General features: G+C 40.9%; 1 protein-coding gene and 1 pseudogene across 1 annotated transcript in view; one reads left to right on the top strand and one right to left on the bottom strand.

Annotated features, from left to right (window-relative positions):
• Positions 1 to 8791, bottom strand: part of PDE318 (P-loop containing nucleoside triphosphate hydrolases superfamily protein) — a 120064-nt gene extending 111273 nt beyond the window's left edge. The window contains exon 1 of the mRNA XM_086812774.1: positions 8558 to 8791. Coding sequence (XP_086668900.1) covers positions 8558 to 8666 — 109 coding nt within the window. The 5' untranslated portion in view covers positions 8667 to 8791. The remainder of the gene's footprint in view (positions 1 to 8557) is intronic.
• On the top strand, positions 474 to 5482 carry LOC147629516 (uncharacterized; annotated as a pseudogene).
• Positions 8792 to 27538: the final 18747 nt, after the last annotated feature.

The following is a 27538-nucleotide window of genomic DNA, read 5'->3' as shown; positions in this document are numbered from 1 at the left end:
ATACAGAGATGGCCGAGTCATCATTACGGAGAGAAGCCCCGCTTGACGGTGCGCGGCCTATGATTCCTTGCGTATCACGGTGTGGCATTGCAACGGAGCCCTTAGAACAGATGCAGGATACTTTGAGGATACTTTCAGACACAGTGATATTGCTATGTATACGGAGACCCATCAGTGCACAAACAAGAGGATTCTTGACGTCCGGGGTTATAGATGGGAATCAGTTTTCCGCCCTCAGCCACGCACAGTGGGAGGTACCAGAGGATCTGGAGGAGTGGCAATACTTGACAGAGAGGAGCTTCGTGACAAAATACATGTGGTACATAAAGATGCAGATGCGAGGTACATGTGGGTCCGAATATGCAGAGGGGGGCTCCGCGAGCTATATGTGGCGGTATGCTACTTTCCCCCAACCCACTCCAGGTTTGCACCATTAGGAGAGTCACCCTATATACCAACTATATGATGATATCATGAGGTTTGCCAACATGGGAGACATATTACTATTGGGAGAATTTAATGCACGTACAGGCACAGAGCAGACAGAGTTGTATGATACTCAAGAGGCTATGTACCGGGAGATCATGACAGAGGATGTAGGGTTGCAGAGATCAGCACAGGATGAGACTGTATGTGTGCACACTACCTCTCAAGTGCCCCCAAGGCTGCATGCCCTCGAGCTAATCTAGCTGCTGTTGCCTCCTTCAGGGAGAAACGCGGTCCTGTGAAAGTAACTCCCAAGTAGACATATGACCTAACGTACTCTATCGGCTCCCCTCGAAAAGTGAACTGAGGCTCTGATCTCGTCACCCATGCCTGTGTGGTGTTAAACACCATAACCTTGGTTTTCCCAAGGTTCACTGTCAGATCTCTATCCGCACAGAAAGCCTGTAATGCATCCAAATTCCAGCTATCTCTGTAATCCTTCCGGAGAGTTTGAGATTAGAACAATATCATCAGCATATAACAAGATGGGTATCAACACCCCTGCCAGGCATGCCCCTGGGCCTCCCAATCTGTCTACATAATCAGAGACCGCATCAATGTACAGTCCAAAGAGGGTGGGCGATAGTGGGCATCCGTGCTTCACCCCTATCATGCTCGTCACCCTATCAGATAGTCATACAGACTCATACAAAGCATATATCCCCCACTGCATATCCTCAGGTACCTCAATGTCATGCAATCTGTGCATAAGCCTGGCGCGTGGTGCGGTATCGAAGGCTTTGCGGAAGTCCACAAAGCAGCAGTATATCCTTCTCTTCTGTGCCCTGCCTTCTTCAATAAGTGCCCGAAGTGTCAGTATGTGATCCAAGGTAGTAAATCCTCTCCTGAAGCTAGCTTGTCCATGCGCTCGATGACCATGTCTCTCTGCCCATCGGCTCAGCTCCGACTCCAATATAGAGCCATATAATTTGGCCAAGTAATGACCAATCATGATCGTCGTGTAGTTGCCTGTACCATGGGGTCCCCACCCTTAAAGAGTGGTACAATGATATGCTCTGTCCAGCTTGCCGAGAAACCCTCACAAATGGCACGATTAAACACATGTACGATGAGCGGAGCCAAAGTGTCTCGTGCATATGAGAAGTGCTCTCCAACTAGCCCATCATGATCCTGTGCCTTTCCATTCTGTAACCTGTCTATCGCATCTACCACCATCCGCATAGTAAAAAAGGTGCTACTAGGCGGTCTAGCTCCCAGTGGAGGGGGGGTGGGGGGCTGTCCTGGTGCATCATATAGCTCTCTAGCATAAGTATGCCATCCTCAGGTGTAGTAATCGGAGTACCGGGCTATTTGATACGCTTGTCACACCGACCCTCCTATACGGAGCTCCAATTTGGGGGCCCAGTATACATCACAGATCTCAGAGAGGAACAGATGAGGGATGGAGGCAAATGGAGAGACCACTAATTATGATGATTGCTCGCATGATTCGGAGCAAATCATCAGTACCACACGAGATTGTTCGGGCTGAGCTGGGTGCCCCACCAGTAGTAACCGAGGCCCTATCCCAGGCAGTTACCTTTTTACAGCGGCTATGGGAGCTTCCTTAGCAGAGGTACTCCCGCAGGCAGTTACCTTTTTACAGCGGCTATGGGAGCTTCCTTAGCAGAGGTACTCCCGCAGGCAGTTACCTTTTTACAGCGGCTATGGGAGCTTCCTTAGCAGAGGTACTCCCGATTGGCATTGACCTCATCCATACAGTTGGCAGAGGATGGAGATACTCATTGTTGGTACACTCAGATGAGATCATGGTTTGACCTACATGGTTTGCGTATAGAGGCACTACCACCCTTTCAGTACAGTCTGGATTGTCCATTTTTTGGATTTTACCCACTCAGAGTAAATCCGCATGATCAGGATGGATATCATCAGAGTGGACACAAAAAGAACATGGACTAGCCCCCTTGAGCCCTTGGGCACGAAAATGGCTCATTACAAGAGCCATTTTCTACACCTCTCACCGGATGATTTTATCACCTGCCCAACATACATGGATGTACACCTATCACATGGGATACGTTGTGCATTGGACAGATCCGGACCTCATCATACCAGCTGCGGATTGAGACAAGGCGATATGTGCATCAGATCGTGGATGACCGCATTTGTCAGCTATGCTACCAGGAGATTTGCCAATGTACAGTCTATTATGAGATCCGAGGGAGATATCACTGCCTCTTCCAAGAGGGTTTTGGGCCATTACGCAGGGTCATGGAGTCAGAGATGCCTTGGATTGTTTCTACTTGAGCTCAAGAGACACAGAGAGACCCTCTTGGCAGACAAGAGGCCGAGCCATGATGTACCTAGACAGAGGACCCTGACAGATTTCTTCGGCACCAGCACCAGCAACCCAATCCACACACCTCCTGATACCTCCTCCATTGGGCCATCAGGGCACCGACCACGCTCCCAGGGAGTCACCACTGATAGAGCAGTTATCTTATGTCGTGCTCGTCGGCCACGCCCACCAGGATCCCGACCACGGCATCCTTACCATCGCCAGATCAGAGCCATTATTGCTCGGCATCGGAGGCGCCTACCTCGCTTCTACGACCTCTCCATTCTAGACAACCCCATGGCGGAGATACTTGATCTAAAAGGAGAGGGCAACACTTCAACTGATCAGCATACATGGATCTACCTGATATACATTTTTCAGTATTTTCCAGTATTTTCTACTCAGTATCATCTCAGAGTCTTACAGTTCTGTTCTTATAACTGTAGGACAATCAGTTTATTGTACTTTTTAGTCTCATTTAGTTGTTCTCTTTGATGAGACACCAGCTTCAGATGTACTCTCAGTTTTGGTCTCATAGGCCACTATGGCCTCTTAGAGACGTTAATATATCATGTCATTTCATTTCATTTCTGCCCCCCTCTGTGCGAGACCCCTCTGCCCCCCCTCCCGCCAGCAACCCCCTTTGCCGCGCCAGCCCCCCTCTACGCCCGCTCCCGCCAGCCCCTCGCCCCCCTCTGCCCCCCCTCCCGCGAGCAACCCTCTCTGTGCCAGTCCTCCCTCCGCCATCTCTCCTACCAACCCCCCTGCCCTCTCTCTCTCTCTCTCTCTCATTTGTCTCATAGGCCGAGTTCGGTCTTTTGGAAGACGTTAATAAAATCTTTCTTTCTTTCTTTCTCTCTCTCTCCCACCTGCGCATCCCCTCCCATCTCTCTCTCTCTCTCTCTCTCTCTCTCTCTCTCTCTCTCTCTCTCTCTCTCTCTCTCTCTCTCTCTCTCTCTCTCTCTCTCTCTCTCTCTCTCTCTCTCTCTCCCGTCACCTTCGGTCACTTTGGCCTTTTGAAGACGTTAATATTACATTTCATTTCATTTCATTTCTCCCCGTCGCCTCTCTCTCTCTCTCTCCCCGTCACTTCGTTTTGGTCGCCGCTTGTGCTACTGCTGCCGCCATGTGAAGCCCCGGCCAATCCAGGTTATGTTCGCTACCCTTTCCCCACACGCCCTTGCTCAGGCCTCCAAGGCAGCAACATAAGTGTTAGGGTTCTATCTCTCCAAGGTACATCAACATAAAGGGTGCAAGCAAAGAGACGATAGTCAAAATGGAGGATAAGCTGAACATCTCCATCAGAGAAAACAAGAAGACGACGGACTCCGCCATCAACAACATCATCAACCGACTTTCCAAAGTCGAGAAGGAGATCGAAGCTTTACAAAAAGAGAAGGAAGCTTGGAAAAGGGAGAAGGAGACTTGGGAGAAGGAGAGGGAGAAAGAGAAGGAAGGAGGGAAGAAGGAGAAAGAAGCATCTTAGCATAGAAAGAGGAGAAAGAGGGATGGAAGAAGGAACGGGACACTATGAAGGAGGAAATCGACATCCTCAAAACGGAGGTGATCTCTCTACGGGACCGACCACCACGAGAGGAGGGGGAGATTGTGGAAGTTGACAAAGAGGCCATCAAAGAGGAACTCACCAAGGCAATCACCAAGAGCCTAGAAGGTAAGATGGAGGCAACAAGGGAGGGTTGGGTAGAAGTGGTGAAGAGGAACATCAAAAAGGAAGTAAGGAGGATGCCCAAAAAGAAGGGCTCCAAATCATCAACACCACCATTGAGGAGGAGCGGATGCGACATGCTCGTAGACTCAATGTGAGAGTCACAAGGATTCTCGAGGTAGCCGACTCTACCCCCAAGGGGGATGGGCGGACACTATGCACACGACTTGGATACTCACATGAGGGACCCCCCCCTTCCTCAAAGCTTGGAGGGCCGGGAAAGACATGACAAAGAAGAGAGCTCTCATCATACAGTTTCGGGATGTGGAGGCACGCACCATCTTCATGAGGAAGAGGGTCATACTACGAGGCTTAGAGGGAGCTCCTATTTTCTTGGATGATGATCTCACGAGGATGCAACTAGAGCATAGGAGAGCTTGCATGCCACAAGTCTTACACACGAGGAGAGAAGGCAAGAAGGCCTTCTATCGAGATGGTCGGGTCATCATTGATGGCCGGCCCATGGATTAGCGGTTTGGGGCCTGTGGGACACAGACCAAGCCACTGACAAAGATACACATGGCAGTATGGAATTGTAATGGTTCACTATGGGTGCAGCCTGGACGACTGGAGCATGTTATGGTGAGGAGAGACATGATACTTCAGACAGAGACACATCAGAGCCCAGAGAGAGGGCTACCTTGAGTAGAGGGATTCCAGTGGGAGTCAGCATACAGGAGGACCACACGCCAGGGTACCTCGAGAGGGTCGGGGGGAGTAGCAGTTCTATTCAGACGGGAGCTACAGGGGAGACTGAGAGTGGTAGCACAGGATCCAGAGGCCAGATACATGTGGATCAGCTTACAGCTCTCACAGGACAGGGTTATATACATAGCCCTATGTTACTTTCCTCCATCAGGATCCTCCTATGTCATTACAGAGGACATGCCACAGGAGGAGGAGACGAGCCTCGCCATACACTTGTCTGTCAGAGAAGATTATGCATTATTCTACACTAGGGGAGGTATTTCTTACGGGTAACTTCAATGCCCACACACAAAGCAGACAGTGTGAGGTGTATGACTATGATGACATGGAGATCCTCCACCCTGTGGATCCAGAGAAGATAGGGGCTAGTCGGGCATCAGAGGACATTATGGGGACCACTTACTAGAGTTGGGAGCCAGGCATCGTCTCGTTATTTATAACGGGATGCTACCGTGGCCGGGATCAGGAGGGCTGACATGTTTCCCACATGTTGTTCATACACGGACCGGAGGCACGGTGGTAGACTACATTATGGGGTCTTTGGAGGCATCACAGCTTGTCACCTCATTCTCCATCCCACCTCGTCCTATCGGGGCAGATCATACATACTTGGCATTTTCACTAGCCGGATCACCAGTATCACCAGTCCACCACATATCGACGCCACACACTACCATCTACTTCACACATGACATGGCAAACATATACACTGGCAGAGTAGGGGATGGGCTCCTACTCATGGATCCCCTGGCACCTATGGATACCATTACAACCCAGCTGGCATCACTCCTATACACAGCTGCATTACAGAGCGTCCCAAATCATGTCCACTCAGGAGAGCCAGCGAGATCTGGGACTGTCCCAGAACAAATGGTATGATGACGAGTGCAGAGCCCTATACTCACGGCTCCGTATACAAAGAGCCTTGGGAGCCATCACAGAGCAGGAGTCAAGAAGAGAGATAAGGAGACTTACTCGCCGCAAAAGGCGGGCCTTCGTAGACATACAGGAGCTAGACATCTTCCATTTCTTCATGAGTAGAGATAGCCCTATCTCATGGCGGCACTTCAGAGAGCCCCGAACACCGACACCCATTGCAGACCCACAGACATGGCACACATATGCACAGGGCCTATACCATGCCCCACAGCAACCACCTATACCTCAGCCGGAGCCTCGACCTACCACAGCTAGCTTCTTTACCCACTCGATGGTAAAGGAAGCTATCCGCCGCCTACAGCATGGACGGGCCGCCGACCATATGGGCCTACAGGGTGAGCATCTCATATATACAATAGATTCTTTGGGTCCTTTTCTTGCACACCTGTTTAACAGGGCACTAGCAGAGGGTTTGCCCACGGAGTGGACGATGCACACCATTGTGCCGATCCACAAAACAAAGGATATGCTCGATCCGAGTAACTACAGGACAGTTATGGTTGGCCACGTGTTGGCCAAACTCTATGGTGCAGTGTTGGGGCAAGAGCTTAGCTTATATGCTGAGCGAGCAGGTTTACGCTCATCAGGGCAGGCAGGCTTTAGAAGAGCTTTCTCTACCACTGACCATGTATTCACTTTGAGATGTATGATTGATTAGGCCAGAGTGAGGAAGAGAAAGCTCTATTGCTGCTTTGTGGATTTCCGCAAGGCATTTGACACAGTACCACGAGAGAGGCTCTTTCAGCGCTTGCAGTCTCTTGGCATACCAACAGATATGACACGGGGCATCTATGCATTATATGAGCAGGTTTTTGGGCAAGTCAGATGCCCAGGAGGTATGCCCGAGACTATTGCTAGCACCATTGGTGTGAAGCAAGGATGCCCACTTTCCCCCACGCTATTTGGGTTATACATTGATGAGGTGGCTGACTTCATTACACGGGGAGGCGGAGATGGAGTTGTTCTAGCAGGTACCTTAGTACATATTATGCTTTATGCTGATGATATTGTATTAGTGTCTGAGTCTCCAGGAGGTCTACAGCAGCATCTACATGCACTCGATGATTTCTGCACACAGAGGGATCTTACTGTGAACTTTGGGAAAACCAAGGTTATGGTCTTTCATACATCAAGACAGGGCAAGAGTCAGCTGACATTCACTCTCGCAGGACGCCAGGTGGAGGTGGTGACATCATACGTGTACCTAGGGGTTACCTTCTCTGCAGTAGCCATGCGCTTCACCATGGGTTCAGCAGCCAGAGCTAGATTGACACGGGTTTATGCAGCATTGGCTATGCTAGAGAGACAGTGCCACTAGGCGCATTTTCACGAGCCCCGGACAAAGGGGTGGCTATTTGACACATTAGTCACACCGGCACTGATGTATGGAGCAGCGGTATGGGCGCCAGGCCTTGCTACCCATTGGTGGACACACATAGAGAGACCACAGGCCCTCATGATGGCACGCATGATACGCAACAAACCGTCGGTACCTCATGACATTATCCAAGCAGAGTTTGTTGCGCTTCTTATGATGGTAGAGGCCATATTCCAGACTATATGCCTGCTAGAGAGATTCAGAAAGATGCCACAGGACAGATTGTCATACAGAGCTTTTGAGGCATCTAGACAACTGGCTGAGGCAGGAGACAGAGGATCATGGTATGCACAGGTCACACATTGGTTCTCACAGCATGGCCTAGACATGGATCATCTACCACCATTCCAGTATGACAGGGATGCACCACATATCCGTCTCTCTCATAGTGAGAGGAACAGAGTATTGAGACAAGACCTATGGCAGCTCTATACACGAGAGACATGGATATCGCCTACACAGCCTCTTCCACTGAAGATGCTGTACTCCAGAGATCACTTCATCACTGATGATGGATTTAAAAAGAGGCCTAGATACATGGAGGGCTTTTTACCACACGGCTCCCGAGTAGCTGTTGGTCAGCTTAGAGTCTCATCACATCGATTGGAGATCGAGACTGGCAGAGCAGCACGGATCCCCTCAGAGGAGAGGGTATGCAGATTGTGCAGAGAGGAGGTGGAGAGTGAGGAGCATTATGTATGCAAATGCAGCCATCAGAGAGAGATATCCCATTTTAATGGTATTTTCAAGCTTTGAGAATGATACTTTAGCAAGCTACATACATAATGAAAACAGCATTTCACACGACACAAATCAACCAACCAAGAAAAAATCTTCAAGACTTTGGAGCTTCAGTTTATCTTTTCCATGGTTCAGTATTCATCATGGATACATTTTACGCTTTTTGGTCTCAGAGACCCTCTGGGCCTTTCAAAGACGTCAAGCAATCTCTCTCTCTCTCTCTCTCTCTCTCTCTCTCTCTCTCCATCTCAACACCACACACAAACGAGCAAGTACAAACCTAGACGGAATCTGAGCTGCATTTTGGCAAGTGCAGGAACCAGAAGCATGGTATTTGCCGGAGCGAGACGACAGGGCGATGCCACAGCCATCTTCATACAGAACATCATGTCTTCAACCAATTGACGGGGTATAATCAAATGAACGCTAGCGTTCCTTATTTTTTGCCATTGAAAATATATACATTCGGTTCATGTAGGCCCGAGTGTTAAGACAAAGGAAGGAACCTTCTCTGAAGCTGAACTCAATTTTGGTACATATATAAAGGAGCTTAGGGTGTTTACACACTTGGGTGGTGGAAGGCCACGAAAAAGTTTTGCCCAACCAATTAGATCACCACAATCACCTGCCCGTTTGACATTTTTTTACATATTGTGATCATGCCTATGCACCCTCAACGTTTTTTTACAGATTGTGACCATGCCTATCCACCCTCAACGTTGATGTGTTTGTTGATTGGAGCCCCAACAACCATCATTCCAGTTTAGAGTAGAATAGCCTGCCCACAGCTCTCAGTTGTTGCAGGACTCTTTTTCTGTGGGCATCCCTGCAGTCTGTAAAGAGTATTGTCGCCCAGCAATTGTTTATCAAAAAGGTGTTTGCCCACAGCTCGCAACCTTTTTTGTGGGCAGGCCCATAGTCTGTAAACACCCTTAGGAATAGAACTAGTAGAGATAATTTTTCATTAAGTGGAACCCAGATGTACAAGTAGCACCAAAGTGTGCTTACAATCACAACTCATGACATTGAAACAAATTGGTCTAGGCCTGTTAATTTGCAAAACAATACACAAGCATGTACAAATTTAATGTAAATGCTAGAACTTGATGAGAGATTCATTAAGTCCTCTAACACAAGTGAACACATTAATTTCAAAAGATAACTAACATTATCGTGCCAGGCAATGTGGACTGTGCATGTTATGCTATGCTCGCTTATTTTAAAGTGTTGAAAATTTTTTATTGAACATGGTTTCAAAATTTTGATTAAACATGGTTTCAAATTTGTACTTGTAAAAAAATTTGTGGATGCTCATAGGGCGTGGCGAATGGGGTTGTGGTGGTGTTCCACTATCCTATGATTCCTTGCATGGGGGTAAGAAGGTTCTTTAGCATGCCAAATGGCATCACTCTACCGAGGAAGCATTAATCTTAGTGAGAAGGGTGTTGAGTGGATTAGATTATTACTATGTGTGATTTGTGTGGATTAGAGTGTTAGTGTGTGTGATTAATCTTGGTGAGTAGGGTATTGAGTGGATTAGAGTGTTAGTGTGTGTGATTTGTGTGCATGAGAATGGATTTGTATGATTAGATTAGAGTAGCTTTTCTTACTAACCTTTTTTGTTATTCTTTGTTAATGTGATCTATTCTTTATCTCAAGCTCTCCCAAGTGTGACTGAGATAGGTTATCTCTCCATTTGGTGTTTTCATCATTATCATGAGCATTAGCCTTAAGTTAATTAGGTAATTAGTGTACATTAGTATTTTTTTTTTTTGGCCAAACGTAGCTTAATCTAGCCATTAATCTTTATAGTAATTGTTTTTAGATGCATTGAGTAGATAATCGTGGCATTAAGGTGTTGCTATGCATGGATATAATGTTAGAAAACGTTTTTAAAAAAAGTTCAAAAAGCCTGAAAAAGCCAAAAACATTAAAAAAATTATGTATTTCTGCTATCTGGAGGAATCATCGATCAATTTTTGAATCATCCACCATCCAAATCATCGATCTTCGAGGTCCAAATTGTTGACCAGAGTTGCGAGACAAGTAGTGGTAAATATTTTTCATTTCCACACACTTGAGCTAGAAAAAGGAGAGTGTCAAGGGTACAAATAAGATATTCTCTTTTAAGGGAGTATAAAGTGGTGTAAAGACCCTTATTGTACATGGAAAGTACAATGAGGACTGCTATCTTAAATGCACTTTTGGATTGCCCATCCCTATCGAATTTTGATCACACCAGATCTTCATTCCTAGAGAAAACCCTAGGATCCGATCGGTTTATTGGGTTTGGCAAAGTTGTGACTTCCAAGTTAGTTAATTCCGGGTGAGTGATCATTTGATGGAGAAATAGTGAGGCAGGAAACCCAGCGATAGAATGCCACCTTGGTGTGGTGTGAGTTACCAGCTTGAGCTTGATTTCTCTAAACTTAATCCAAATGTTTCTATTCCCATCCCCCTTGATGGATTGGAAGAGGCTTGTGGGATTGGTAATAAAGTGGTAGGGGTGGATACATTGTGGGTGAGCTTCAAGATAATACGAAATGGAGAAACCTTGTACTCAGTCAACTCTTCATCTTATGTGAGCATTTACTCATTTTTGGGGGTTTTTCTTTTATTCTTCAATTTATCTCCTCCCTACATTTGCATTAATCTTATTGGTCCATAGAAACCTTAATTGGACCATAATTGAAAAATTTCTGAAAATCTGGACCCTTAGGCTAAGGTCAGTACTTTTTGAATTTCTGTTTCAGGGGAAACCATTTTAGAGACTAGGAGGATTTTTATATCAAAAAATATCTCAATTTTGAATTACCTCCCTCTAGACATTTTCTCTCTCCAGGATAAAATAGGGTAAAACAGGATCTTTCTTTCATTTCAGAGAGGGGAATAATTATAATTTCACTGAAGGGAGGAATCTTACATCCTACCCCACTTAAAAAACATGAGATGTCCTCATCTCGCAAACTAGAGGACAACTCTTTCCCTTAAGATCCAACTGATTCTGGGGTTCCTTATAGTCTAGTGAACCCAACAGAAAATTGGAAAAAAGATCCCTTATATAGAACTCATCATCAGATAACACTTCACTCAGATCATATCATTCAAATCCTTATCACAATAATGGTTCATTAGACCAAAATTTCCATCTGAACAGTCCTTCATGGAAATTTCAATTATACAGATTTTTAATTTGACATCCCTTAACTTGATTCACTGGGTCAAGTGTTAACAGTAGCAATCAGTCAGCACAATCTACTAATCTCATAGTGATTTGCTAAAGTCATTATCATCATTCCAGTTACGAACATCATCACAGGAACTCGTCCCATTCATCCTCATTGTGGTTTTGCTCAACTTATCGCCTTTGAACCAAAACTCAGGAATCGTCATTTTTCAATCAGAATCCAAATCAACTCATCAGTTCTCAACCAGAGTTTTTAAAATCATATCAACCACATTCGAATTCATCATCTGGATAGCATTTTTGCTTATAATTTCAAGTCTTAGATTTACTCGTATATACTGCCAGTAAAGAGCTGCAGCTATACCCTCGGTATAAACAAGTAGTCATGGTCCTTGGAATTATAAGGTAAATACCATCATGTCTAGGCCTCAAGCAAGTCAGGGATTCCATGCAATTGCGGTACTTCCATCTAAAGACCCAATTACTAATTTATGAATTTCAGTCTGAATATCAATTTGTATGAATTTCATCACACAATTACAACCTTTTACTGCTAGCGGAAGTAGCACTTCTTGCGTGGGGCAGGGTCCCTCACTCAGGGCCTCACCCACGGATATCCGGACAAGAGACTAATCCCTCGGTTCTTCCAAAATCGAACTTGAAAAAATTTCCCTCGCCCGGAAAGCACGAGCGATTCCTCCAGGATATTTTTACTCTAATGTAGTCAAAAGCCTTAACTAACTGAACTGATCTGACCGAACCCGTAAGTCCCATAGTCAGATCAAGGAAAAGATTGCATAGAGACCAACGCTTTTTTCCTCATTGAGTGGCACAACCATTGATTCTTTTCCATAGAACAATTTTTATTCGGGATTTACTTCATCTATCGTACCATAACAGAATTGAGTCTCATTTTAGGGATCCATCAGTCCAGCCTAACCCCATCCAGTCCTGTGGGTTAGCCAACCGCTGTAGTGATGGGATCCATTTAAGAATTTGGTTAGGTTTTGTCCCGGGTACCAGGGAAAAGAGTTCCCAGGCCCCCTAGCCAGATATTCATGCAAACTTAAAACTAGTCACACCACTTACACACCCAATATGAAATTGCATTTTTCACAGAATCAAGTGTCTTTAAAATAATTATTTAATGAAACCATGGTGTCACTGATCACATTCCTCCAAAGTATCCGGTTGAATCCTAATTTCCAAATTTTCCTTCATCGGTGTATCTATGGCATCATTGGCAACGAGAACGCTCACCACCTCTCCACTCAGGGGCCTTTTTGATAGTTCCTAGCTCATAGTAACCGGCAATATTTTCACTTATAAAAATCAAAATGGAATCTCCGTTGAAGATCAGCAAGATCAACCAACAGATCCATATAAAAGAGCCATGGACTCATCCGTTGAGGACCAGCAAGGTCAATCAACCAGATCCATGCCCGAATTCAGAAAACAACTCTTACTCCTTGTTCCAATATCTTCCACGATGCACATGTGGGTATCTTCAGTGACCTAAAGCCTGAGCACCGTATGGTCAGCACTCTCTAGGATCTCGCAGGTCACCTAGTGCTTCACTCCTAGGCCGCTTCCTTGGTCCCTCATCCACCGTACCGGAAGCTCACCATTTAAATCGAATCGAGGCTGATCAAGACCTTGGCCGCGACCTTGCTACGCGAGACATCCTCCATTGACTCTATGTCAGCTATTGCAACTTTATCAGATTAGGTCTCCACGACCTCATTCACAAGACGGTCAAAATGCTTCCCCAGCATTCTTGACATAAAACAGTCATTTAAAAATAGGTCACAAATACAGTTTCTATGACGAACTCTCGTCTTTCCATATTGTTCCACATCAATTCTCATTTATTCGCATCAGATCTCATCCACTCGCATCTACCCGTATCCACATCTCATCACATCATATTCGTTCACATCACACATCACATCTATCTCCATTTACGTCACATCACATTCATTCATTCATATCCATCACATTCATTCGTTCATATCCACCACATACATTCTCATAACCATCCCATCACATACATTCTATCCACATTATATCACATCACTTCTATCCACATCATATCTCATTCATACATATCTCATCTTATTCATCCACATCCATTCAGTTGTTCACATGTACAACTTCCCACATCTATCCATACATTCATATCTATCACTTCACATCCACATATATTCATGTCACATCACATCACATTCTTTCACATACACATCTATATCCATTCTTTCACATACATCCACATCCATTCTTCACATACACATTCACATCCATTTTCATCACATACATTCACATCCATTTTTTCACATACTCATTCACATCCATTCTTCATATACACATTCACATCCATTCTTCACATATAAATTCACATCCATTCTTCACATACACATTCACATCCCATATCATTCATTTGCATCCTGATTCACATGGCATCACATCTCATCCATTCCTTCACATCTATCTGATTCACATCACATCTCATCCATTCATTCACATCTATCTGATTCACATCACATCTATTCACCTCACATCTCATCACCTCTATTCACATCACATTCATCCATCCATTCATTCACATGCATCTGATTCACATCACATCTATTCACCTCACATCTCATTACCTCTATTCACATCACATCCTTCCATCCATTCATTTATATCCATTTGATTCACATCACATCTATTTACCTCACATCTCATCACCTCTATTCACATCACATCTATCCATCCATTCATTCACATCCATCTGATTCACATCACATCTATTTACCTCATATCTGATTACCTCTATTCACATCACATTTATCCATCCATTCATTCACATCCATCTGATTCACATCTCATTACCTCTATTCACATCACATTTATCCATCCATTCATTCACATCCATCTGATTCACATCACATCTATTTACCTCACATCTCATTACCTCTATTCACATCACATCTATCCATCCATTCATTCACATCCATCTGATTCACATCACATCTCATCACATCTATTTACCTCATATCTCATCACCTCTATTCACATCACATCTATCCATCCATCTGATTCACATCACATCTCATCACATCTATTTACCTCATATCTCATCACCTCTATTCACATCACATCTATCCATCCATTCATTCACATCCATCTGATTCAGATCACATCTATTTATAGAATTTAAGAGAATTCTAATTTTGATATAAAGATTCTTTACGCATCTATTTATGCATAAAAATCAACTTTAGTGGAAATAACGCTTTTATAAAAATCCTTTTATGTATCTATTTATGCATAGAAATCAACTTTAATGAGAATAACACTTTTGAAATAAAAATAAATCCTTTATGCATCTTTCTATGCATAATATCAATTTTAATGAGAATAACACTTTTGAAATAAAAATAAATCCTTTATGCATCTTTCTTTGCATAAAATCAATTTTAATGAGAATAACACTTTTGAAATAAAAATAAATCCTTTATGCATCTTTCTATGCATAAAATCAAATTCAATGAAAACAACACTTTATAATAATAAAAAATTTCATTATGCATCTTTCTATGCATAGAAATTAAATTCAATGAAAATAACACTTTTATAAAAAACTTTCCATTATGCATCTTTCTATGCATAGAAATTAAATTCAATGAAAACAACACTTTTATAATAAAAATTTCCATTATGCATCTTTCTATGCATAGAAATAAATTCAATGAAAACAACACTTTTATAATAAAAAAATTTCCTTTATGCATCTTTCTATGCATAGAAATTAAATACAATGAAAACAACACTTTTATAATAAAAAAATTTTCATCATGCATCTTTCTATGCATAGAAATTAAATTCAATGAAAACAACACTTTTATAATAAAAATTTCCATCATGCATCTTTCTATGCATAGAAATTAATTTTAATAATTAATATCAGTGATATCCATGCATATTAATAGGTGAATATGTACATGGAGTAATTAGAATATTTCTTTTAGAATGGACAAATGGTGGAAATTACTCTTTTAGAATAACATAAAAATAAACTTTCTTTTCCATAAAATTCTAAATTTTTTTGCCATAACCTCCTTTGTATGGCTGACCATTTCTCATTTTTATCATTCTATTTTCAACTTAAATTAACCCCAAGATGTAAAGGACTCTAATCTACACAATTTTCAATTTTCAAGAGAGTAAATAATAATAAAAGTTTAATTAATCTTTTTGTTAATCATTCTAGGATAAAGAAGAGTTGAATTGTAAAGAAGAGAAGGAGGTGGCCTTTTCATCAAGGCATATCATTAGAATTTACTTTAATCAACTATGAAACAAGAAAATCAAGAAAACCATAGATTTAAAATTAAAAAGTAAGAAAATTTTAGCTTACATGGAGTTATAAGCTTTCCTTTGGCTTGAGGGATTTAGGGTTTTTACTCTTGTTTGAAGCAAGAGTGGCCACCAATTACTTTGGAGAGGATTAAGCCAAAAACAATTGAATTATCAAAAAAATTCAATGTAAATGGCTCTGGGTATAGGAGTAGAGAAACAGTGCATAAACACCATTAAGCTTTTACAAAAAGGGAGGAGGCTTCTATTTATAGGAAAAAGTGAGCCTCTAACCAGGCAAACTGATTCTAGAATTTTCCAGATCAGTTTGGTCAATTTTTGACCATTTTTGGGTCAGTTTAGCTTACTTTTTGGATCTAGTTGAAATTGGAGAGAGAAGAGATGAAAATATCTCATTATTTTTTAGTTTAAAACTCCTCCACACATGTGAAATAGATGCCTCCTTCATGATGGGAGATCCCCACACAGGTGTTAAAAATGCATCATTTTCTCTAAATATCTCTTAATTTTTAACTAATAAACCTTGTACTCAGTCAACTCTTCATCTTATGTGAGCATTTACTCATTTTTGGGAGTTTTTCTTTTATTCTTCAATTTATCTCCTCCCTACATTTGGATTAATCTTATTGGTCCATAAGAACCTTAATTGGATCTTGAAAATCTGGACCCCTAGGCTAAGGTCCTTTTTACTTATTTTCAATTAATTTCAATTGCACATTGGAAAGTTCTTTTTGAATTTCTGTTTCAGGGGAAACCATTTTAGACACTAGGAGGATTTTTATATCCAAAAATATCTCAAGTTTGAATTACCTCTCTCTAGACATTTTCTCTCTCCAAGCCAAAATAGGGTAAAACAGGATCTTTCTTTTATTTCAGAGAGGGGAATAATTATAAGATCAGAAGGGGAGGTTCTTACACCTACACACCTCAAAATTTGGAGGGAGGAATCTTACATCCCACCCCACTTAAAAAAACGCGAGATGTCATCTCGCAAACTAGAGGGACAACTCTTTCCCTTAAGATCCAATTGATTCTGGGGTCCATATAGTAGTCTGGGGTGAACCCAACATAATCTTGGGAAAAAGATCCCTTATATAGAACTCATCATCAGATAACACTTCACTCAAATCATATCATTCAAATCCTTATCACAATAATGGTTCATTAGACCGAAATTTCCATCTGAACAGTCCTTCATGGGAATTTCAACTATACAGATTTTTAATTTGACATCCCTTAACTTGATCCACTGGGTCAAGTGTTAACAGTAGCAGTCATTCAGCACAATCCACTAATCTCATAGTGATTTGCTAAAGTCATTATCATCATTCCAGTTACGAACATCATCACAGGAACTCGTCCCATTCATCCTCATTGTGGTTTTGCTCAGCTTATCGCCTTTGAACCAAAACTCAGGAATCATCATTTTTCAATCAGAATCCAAATCAACTCATCAGTTCTCAACCAGAGTTTTTAAAATCATATCAACTACATTCGAATTCATCATCTGGATAGCATTTTTGCTTATAATTTCAAGTCTTAGATTTACTCGTATATACTGCCAGTAAAGAGCTGCAGTTATATCCTCGGTATATACGAGTAGTCACGGTCCTTGGAATTGTAAGGTAAATACCATTATGTCTAGGCCTTAAGCAAGTCAGAGATTCCATGCAATTACGGTACTTCCATCTGAAGACCCAATTACTAATTTATGAATTCTAGTCTAAATATCAATTTTTATGAATTTCATCACACAATTACAACCTTTTACTGCTACTTCATAAGTTTTTGACATTTTTGGCTTCACGGTTGATCCTCCACATTAGCCAAATTTGCTCTAATACTAGCTGAAAGATCCCTGTCCCCACCGCGCAACAAATTCAGGGGTGCTAGCAGCGGAAGTAGCACTTCTTGCGCGGGGCCTAGGGTCCCTCACTCGGGGCCTCGCCCATGGATATCCGCACAAGAGACTAATCCCTCAGTTCTTCCAAAATCGAACTCGAAAAAACTTCCCTCGCTACACAGAAAGCACGGGCAATTCCTCCAGAATATTTTTCCTCTAACGTAGTCAAAAGCCTTAACTAAATGAACTGATGTGACTGAACTCGTAAGTCCCATAGTCAGATCAAGGAAAATATTGCACTTGGAGCATAGAGACCAACGCTTTTTTCCTCATTGAGTGGCACAGCCGTTGATTCTTTTCCATAGAACAATTTTTATCTGAGATTTACTTCATCTATCGTACCATAACAGAATTGAGTCTCATTTTAGGGATCCATCAGTCCAGCCTAGTCCCGTGGGTTAGCCAACCGCCCAACCACTGTAGTGATGGGATCAATTTAAGAATTTGGTTAGGTTTTGTCTCGGGTACTAGGGAAAAGAGTTCCCAGGCCCCCTAGCCGGATATTCATGCAAACTTAAAACTAGTCACACCACTTAAACACCCAATATGAAATTGCCTTTTTCACAGAATCAGCTGTCTTTAAAACAATCATTCAACTGATCACATTCCTCCAAAGTATCCGGTTGAATCCTAATTTCCAAATTTTCCTTCATCGGTGTACCTATGGCATCAGTGGAAACCAGAACGCTCACCACCTGTCCACTTAGGGGCCTTTTCGATAGTTCCTAGCTCATAGTAACCGGCAATATTTTCACTTATAAAAATCAAAATGGAATCTCCGTTGAAGATCAGCAAGATCAACCAACAGATTCATATAAAAGAGCCATGGACTTATCCGTTGAGGACCAGCAAGGTCAATCAACCAGATTCATGCCCGAATTCAGAAAACAACTCTTACTCCTTGTTCCAATATCTTCCACGACGCACGTGTGGGTATCTTCGGTGACCTAAAGCCTGAGCACCGTATGGTCAACACCCTCTAGGATCCTTCGCAGGTCACCTAGTGCTTCACTCCTAGGCCGCTTCCTTGGTCCCTCATCCACCGTACCGGAAGCTCACCATTTAAATCGAATCGAGGTTGGTCAAGACCTTTGCCGACCTTGCTACGCGAGACATCCTCCATTGACTCTCCGTCAGCTGTTGCAACTTTATCAGATTAGGTCTCCCCACGACCTCATTCACAAGACGGTCAAAATGCTTCCCCAGCATTCTTGACATAAAACAGTCATTTAAAAACAGGTCATAAATACAGTTTCTATAAATGAACTCTCGTCTTTCCATGTTGTTCCACATCAATTCTTATTTATTTCATATATATTCCTATTCTCATCACATCATTTTTCATTCTCATCACATCATTTTCCATCTCATCACATCTTTTCTCATTCATCAGATCTCATCCATTCGCATCTACTCGTATCCACATCTCATCACATTATATTCGTTCACATCACACATCACATCTATCTACATTTACGTCACATCACATTCATTCATATCCATCACATTCATTTGTTCATATCCACCACATACATTCATCAGATCTCATCCATTCGCATCTATCCATATCCACATCTCATCACATCATATTCGTTCACATCACACATCACATCTATCTCCATTTACGTCACATCACATTCATTCATATCCATCACATTCATTCGTTCATATCCACCACATACATTCTCATAACCATCCCATCACATACATTCTATCTACATTATATCACATCACTTTTATCCACATCACTTCTATCCACATCATATCTCATTTATACACATCTCATCTCATTCATCCACATCCATTCAATCGTTCACATGTACGACTTCTCACATCTATCCATACATCCATATCTATCACTTCATATCCACATATATTCATGTCACATCACATCTCTTTAATTGGATGGAGACAGCAACTACCCACTTTGGGCATACATGATGGAGCATGTTCTGGTTGCAAAAGGAGTGTGGAACATTGTGCAAGGTATGGATGTACGTCCAGGTTCTGTGGATGTAGGATCTGTTGAGGATGTTGCGGGTTCTAGCAGCTCTACTGTTGCTACTATTTTACCCACTGCTGAACAAGCTCGTTGGGATGGTAAAGATACGCAGGCTCATGCCTTTATTGCACTTTCTGTCAAACGTAACATCACCCCACATATTCGTTCAGCTAAAACCGCAAAACAGGCTTGGGATATTCTAGCTGGTTTGTATGCAGGTCGTAATAACGAGACAAAAATCTCTTACCTGCGTAAAGAGCTAGAATCGAAGATTATGTAGGAAGATGATGACATGAATGTTTTTCTTGCTGAGATCAAAGATCTCAAGGAACAATTGATTTCTGCAGGTGAGATTATTCCTGATCATTCTCTTGTGCAGACTGTTCTTGATGCTTTACCTGAGTCATATCAGACTTTTGCTTCCACGTGGAGACTTATTACTGATGAGGACAGACCTGATGTTGTCAAGTATGATACTTTAGTCAACAAGCTCTTGCAAGAAGCGCAGTCTAGGCAAAACAGGGCTAGGCAGCGTGCAGTTGATCAGGCATTTATTGCTACCCAGTAGAGAAGAAGTGGTAAGGTAGCCCCTTCCACTGTTTCTTCTCCTATTATAGGTCTGCAACTTCTTCTCCTTCCATAGGTAGCAACAATAAGTCTGAGAAGGCTCTTGATGATAAAGGCAAGAAAAAGATCAGGTGCAACTATTGTAAGGCAACTGATCATGTCATTAAGAATTGCCTTAAGCTAAAGGCTAAAGAGGCAAAGAAGAAAGAGTCAAATGCAGCCACAATAGCGGATGCTTCTACAAATGTAGATTCTGCAAATGTTGTGCAGGATATAGAATGGGCGTTTAGCGTGTATTGCCAGTATGATCCATCTGTACATGATGCATGTTTAGCAGTTTCTGTTGACTCTCACGTATGGTATTTTGACAGTGGTTTTACAGAGCACATTACCTCGCATCGTGATATGTTCACTTGTCTTGAGGCTGTCCCAAATGGGAATACTGTCACATGTGCCAATAATGCTTCTTACCCAGTGAAGGGCATTGGTAAAATTATGCTTACTGCTGCAAATGGCTGCGCTTTCACACTTTTAGATGCTTTGTATGTGCCAGGGATAAAGAAGAATCTATTGTCTGTCTCTGCGCTTGCTAGACTTGGACTTGTAGTCAAATTTGTGGATGACAGATGTACTGTTCATGATTTGACTTCTAGTGATACGATTATTGTATCTGGCACCTTGTTTCGTGGACTGTATAGGCTCAATTCTTATGACAAGTGTGTGGAAGATTCAACAAATGCAGTTTCTGATGAAAAGGCAGTTTCAGATGCTAAACTGTGGCATGCTCGTTTTGGTCATTTGAACTTTGCTAGTTTGCTGCGTTTGCAGAAATTTGATATGGTTGCTTCATTGCCCCCTCTTAAGGCACCATTGAAACATGTTTGTGAAGGCTGTATTTTGGGCAAAATGCAGCGTTCTGCGTTTCTAAAGGATGGTTCTGTGGTGCGGGCCAATCGCAAATTGCAACTTGTACATAGTGATGTATGTGGGCCTATGCAAACTCCGTCATTTCGTAAACACTTGTACTTTGTGACTTTCATTGATGATTACTCAAGGCATGCATGGAAGGCAAAGTCCGAAGTGTTTTTGTGCTTCAAACAGTTTTTGCTTATGGTTGAAAATGTATCCAATTGTAATGTGGGCACCCTCTGTTCTGATCAAGGGGGGGAGTACATGTCTAAAGAGTTTGATGCATTTCTGGCTAGTCATGGGATAAAACACCAATGTACAGTGCTGTATACCCCTCAGCAAAATGGTGTTGCTGATGAGAGGAAAAACAGGTCACTTATGGAGATGGCATGATGAGCCAAGCTTTGCCACATGCGTTTTGGCTTGAGGCTGTCATGTGTGCTGAATATGTACTCAACAGGTGTCCCACTAAGGCCTTGCAGTCTGTTACTCCATACGAAGCTTGGCATGGTAGGAAGCCTTCTATTGGTCACTTGCGTGTCTTTGGTTGCTTGGCCTATGCTTTAGTGCCTATGCAACAACGTAGAAAATTGGTTGTATCATCCGCCGCCGCAGTCAAAGCGTATCTTGATTAGTCGAGATGTTTTTGTGGAAGATGCTGTGCAGCCTTTGTTATCATGTACCAAAGAGACAGGTGTGAGCTCACGGGATGTATTTGATACACTGTTGCCTCTGTTTACAGGTGGGAATTCAAATGTAAGTCCTAATGAGGCAAATATTCAGCCTATGCAGATTTCAAACGACATCATAGATCAGCCTATTTCTGATGCAGATTTACAGGATGTAATTTTTGAAGATAGGGCTGAAAATGAGCAGGCTAGAGGTATGCCTAAATGGCTGGTGCAAACCTTGCATGATAGTAAAATTGATACACCTATGTCTAGTCGTACTCGTTTAGGTTTTCAGCATGCCTCTTATGCATCAGATTGTTATGCTTTGGCTGTGTCTAGTATGTGTGAAGAGGAAGAACCTCCTTCATTTGATGAGGCACAAAAATTAGAAAATTGGTTGGCTGCAATGCAAAGTGAATATGATGCTATAATGAAGAATGGTACATGGTCTTTGTGTGATTTGCCTATTGGTAAAAAGGCCATTGGATGTAAGTGGGTTTTTAAGTTGAAACGAAAGCTAGATGGCAGTGTTGATCGCTATCAGGCTAGACTTGTCGCAAAGGGTTATGCTCAAGAAAAGGGCATTGATTTTGATGAGACCTTTGCTCTCACTTGTCGTATGACTACCATTCGTAGCATTTGTGCATTGGCAGCTCATAATGGTTGGAATGTACATCAGTTGGACATAAAGACTGCGTTCTTGAATGGAGATTTGCATGAGGAGGTGTATATATCGCAGCCTTGTGGTTTTGTTCAAAGAGGGCAGGAAAACAAAGTGTGCAGGTTTAAAAAGGCTTTATATGGTTTAAAGCAAGCTCCACGAGCTTGGTATGAAAAGATGCATGCATATTTGACTGCACATGGTTTTCAGAATAGTCCAACAGAAAGCACCTTGTATGTTAAACGTGTGGATGATGTACATCTAATCATTGCTCTCTATGTCGATGACATGCTGCTCACAGGACCAAATGAGAGCCATATTGTTGATTTTAAGGCTGATTTGAATGCCTCTTTTGAGATGTCAGATTTGGGACATTTGCATCATTATTTGGGGATACAATTTAAGCAGTGTGATGGAGGTATTGCTTTGTGTCAGACAAAGTATATTGAGACATTGTTATGGAGATTTGGGCTTGAGGACTGCAAGCCTATTACTACTCCAATGGAGACAGGTTTGAAGTTGAGTCTTCATGATGCTGGAGATCACTTTGATGTCACACTCTATCAATTAATGAGAATAACACTTTTGAAATAAAAATATGCATCTTTCTATGCATAAAATCAAATTCAACGAAAACAACACTTTTATAATAATTTTTTTTTCATTATGCATCCTTTTATGCATAGAACTTAAATTCAATGAAAATAGCACTTTTATAAAAAACTTTCCATTATGCATCTTTCTATGCATAGAAATTAAATTCAATGAAAACAACACTTTTATAATAAAAATTTCCATTATGCATCTTTCTACGCATAGAAATAAATTCAATGAAAACAACACTTTTATAATAAAAAAATTTCCATTATGCGTCTTTCTATGCATAGAAATTAAATTCAATTAAAATAACACTTTTATAATAAAAATATCCATTATGCATCTTTCTATGCATAGAAATTAAATTCAATGAAAACAACACTTTTATAATAAAATTTTTCATTATGCATCTTTCTATGCATAGAAATTTATTTTAATAATTAATATCAGTGATATCCATGCATATTCATAGGTGAATATGTACATGGATAATTAGAATATTTCTTTTAGAATGCACAAAAATAGTGAAAATTACTCTTTTAGAATAACATAAAAATAAACTTTCTTTTCCACAAAATTCTAGAAAATTTTGCCATAACCTCCTTTGTATGGCTGACCATTTCTCATTTTTATCATTCTATTTTCAACTTAAATTAACCCCAATTAGATGTAAAGGACTCTAATCTACATAATTTTAATGAGTAACACTTTTGAAATAAAAATAAATCCTTTATGCATCTTTCTATGCATAAAATCAATTTTAATGAGAATAACACTTTTGAAATAAAAATAAATCCTTTATGCATCTTTCTACGCATAAGATCAAATTCAATGAAAATAACACTTTTATAATAAGAAAATTTTCATTATGTATCTTTCTATGCATAGAAATTAAATTCAATGAAAATAACACTTTTATAAAAAAAAATTCATTATGCATCTTTCTATGCATAGAAATTAAATTCAATGAAAACAACACTTTTATAATAAAAATTTTCATTATGCATCTTTTTATGTATAGAAATTAAATTCAATGAAAACAACACTTTTATAATAAAAAAATTTCCATTATGCATCTTTCTATGCATAGAAATTTAATTCAATGAAAATGAAAATAACACTTTTATAATAAAAATTTCCATTATGCATCTTTCTATGCATAGAAATTAATTTTAATAATTAATATTAGTGATGTCCATGCATATTCATAGGTGAATATGTACATGGAGTAATTAGAATATTTCTTTTAGAATACACAAATGGTGAGAATTACTCTTTTAGAATAACATAAAAATAAACTTTCTTTTCCACAAAATTCTAGAAAATAACCTCCTTTGTATGGCTGACCATTTCTCATTTTTATCATTCTATTTTCAACTTAAATTAACCCCAATTAGATGTAAAGGACTCTAATCTACACAATTTTCAATTTTCAAGAGAGTAAACAATAAGAAAAGTTTAATTAATCTTTATGTTAATCATTCTAGAATAAAAAAGGGCTGAATTGTAAAGAAGAGAAGGGGGTGGCCTTTTCATCAAGGCATATCATTAGAATTTACTTCAATCAACTATGAAACAAGAAAATCAAGAAAACCATAGATTTAAAATTAAAAAGCAAGAAAATTTTAACTTACATGGAGTTGTAGCCTTTCCTTTGGCTTGAGGGATTGAGGGTTCTACTCTTGTTTGAAGCAAGAGTGGCCACCAATTACTTTGGAGAGGATTAAGCCAAAAACAATTGAATTATCAAGAAAATTCAATGTAAATGGCTCTGGGTATAGGAGTAGAGAAACAGTGCATAAACACCATTAAGCTTTTACAAAAAGGGGGAGGCTTCTATTTATGGGAAAAAGTGAGCCTCTAACCAAGCAAACTGATTCTAGAATTTTTCAGATCAGTTTGGTCAATTTTTGACCATTTTTGGGTCAGTTTAGCTTACTTTTTGGATCTAGTTGAAATAGGAGAGAGGAGAGATGAAAATATCTCATTATTTCTGAGTTTAAAACTCCTCCACACATGTGAAATAGGCGCCTCCTTCATGAGGGGAGAACCCCACACTGAGGTGTCAAAAATGCATCATTTCCTCTAAATATCTCTTAATTTTTAACTAATAACCTTGTACTCAGTCAACTCTTCATCTTATGTGAGCATTTACTCATTTTTGGGGGTTTTTCTTTTATTCTCCTCCCTACATTTGGATTAATCTTTTTGGTCCATAGGAACCTTAATTGGACCATAATCAATTTTTTTAAAAAATATGGACCCTTAGGGTGTCCTTTTTACCTATTATCAATTAATTCCAATTGCACATTGGAAAGTTCTTTTTGAATTTCTGTTTCAGGGGAAACCATTTTAGATATCCAAAAATATCTCAATTTCGAATTACCTCCCTCTAGATATTTTCTCTCTCCAGGCCAATTTAGGGTAAAATAGGATCTTTCTTTTATTTCAGAGGGGAATAATTATAAGATCAGAAGGGGAGGTTCTTACACCTGCACACCTCAAAAGCTGGAGGGAGGAATCTTACACTTCGTCTCTCATCCTCTGCTTGCTAGGGAGTGGTATTGGATCACGCATAGAATTAGCCTCCTTGATTACACTAGACACTAGCTCGAAAGCAGGCCAAGAGTCCTTTACAATGAAAGAGACTAGATCAGTACTATGGGGTATAAACCATGTAGAGCTTCCACTAGCAAGATTGAAGTCCGTGAGTGTTAGGTATTCATTGGTGGTGGTGAATCATCAAGAAGGGATTAAAAAAAGACTTAAGTAGCTCACCAAAACCATGGAGAGACAAGAAATCACTAAGAATGCAAGGAATGAGTGCAAAGTCAATGAGCTGGTGAAACCTGTGTTGAAACCTATGTGTTACAGTGCTATGACTATCATGAAACTATAAAAGTTCCAATCTACATTGACCATGACGAGGTACTCTTGGAGTGATGATCACTTCTGGCATTGCCAGGTTGTGAATTGGAGATCCTTGACAACCCAAAAGTTGTCATTTTGCTATGTGCAATGTACACAAATTCTATGTAGATATAAAAGGAAACATGTATATCCCCATGCTAAAATCCTCCAATTTCACGTCGTTTGGTGTACTAACTAGAGCACAAGGACCTCATAAAGTCCACGAAACTTTAAGAGCTCACATGTAGGGCTATCGAGGCTCAAGGTCCAAATGTAGTGGGATAGATTCTTCTTGAGGAGAGTTCGAGCAAATCAAGGTGATATAGGCATATATGAGGATGCCCTTGGCAACCTTGATGGAAACCACATGTTTCTATATGCACCCTTAGTCATAGTAGAGGTATTATCATCTAACCAGTGAGCAAACTACGTATGAGGATAAGGATGGTAATGCATGCATTCGAAGAACGATTGAAGAACTTCAAAGAAGTGAGAGGTGCATAAAAGTCTAGGAAGGGGAGTCATCCCATCTAATATACGGACCTAGAGCATATAACTTAGAGGATAAGTGAGGGCTTCTTTTGAGGAAACCACTTCAAGACCAAGAATCTCTGCAGCAGCAGCAAGATGAGATTTTTGATTATATTCCACAAGGGAAACTACCTGCAGACCCAAAGCTGAAGTTAAGCTTCCCTCCACATTAGAACCTATATGGGAGGAACAACCATTAGGTGAGAAACTACACCTTTAGAAAGAACCAGATCGGTAACCATAGTCAAACCACTAGTACCAATCCATTTAGGATGGGGAACTGTAAGAGTTGAACTAAGGAACGTGGCTACAATGACTCCTCCTAAGCCAATAGCATAACCTACTAAAACAAGGGCCCAAACTCATAGCCCATGAAATGAGAAGAACGACATGCGATGTTCTGGACCCACAAGGGGAATGATGGAGAAAGTGAAGTATAGCCATCCCAGGATAAGATCCTCTCTCATAACCAAGCTAACTTCCAAGTTTGATAGAATGAGAGATCCTTATAGCCATTTACTTGCTTTCAAGCAAGTCTATACTACAAAAAATGCAAGTCTATACTGCAGAAAGCAACCGAAAGGTGGTGACCAATCCTAAAACAAAGATAGATGGTTTTGGCTTGTTGACCTTGGTGGAAAGTAATGCTTTGCTTTGGTTTCAAATGCTAGAAGTTCCACAAAAATAAACTGTGGAAGACTTGGAGCTAGCGTTTACAGCAAGTTTCTCCAAGAGAGGTGCTAAGCATATCTCTACAACACAGCTATATCAATTCAAGTAGCTTGAACACGAAACAATGAGAGACTATATCAATCATCTTAAGAACTTGTGAATAACAAGTGTCCTCCTGCTAAGAAGAAACCAAGCTGAACTAGGCTAATCTCTTTGTTCTTTAAAGGATTGAGAAGCAGACAAAACTACAGGGTGCATTATATGCCAAGATGCATCAAACGCTAGTGGA

This window comes from Cibotium barometz, chromosome 18 (assembly GCF_041138505.1).
Source record: "Cibotium barometz isolate CiBa-2024 chromosome 18, ASM4113850v1, whole genome shotgun sequence".
Taxonomy (NCBI): domain Eukaryota; kingdom Viridiplantae; phylum Streptophyta; class Polypodiopsida; order Cyatheales; family Cibotiaceae; genus Cibotium; species Cibotium barometz.
This window is presented reverse-complemented; position numbering and strand designations above follow the sequence as displayed.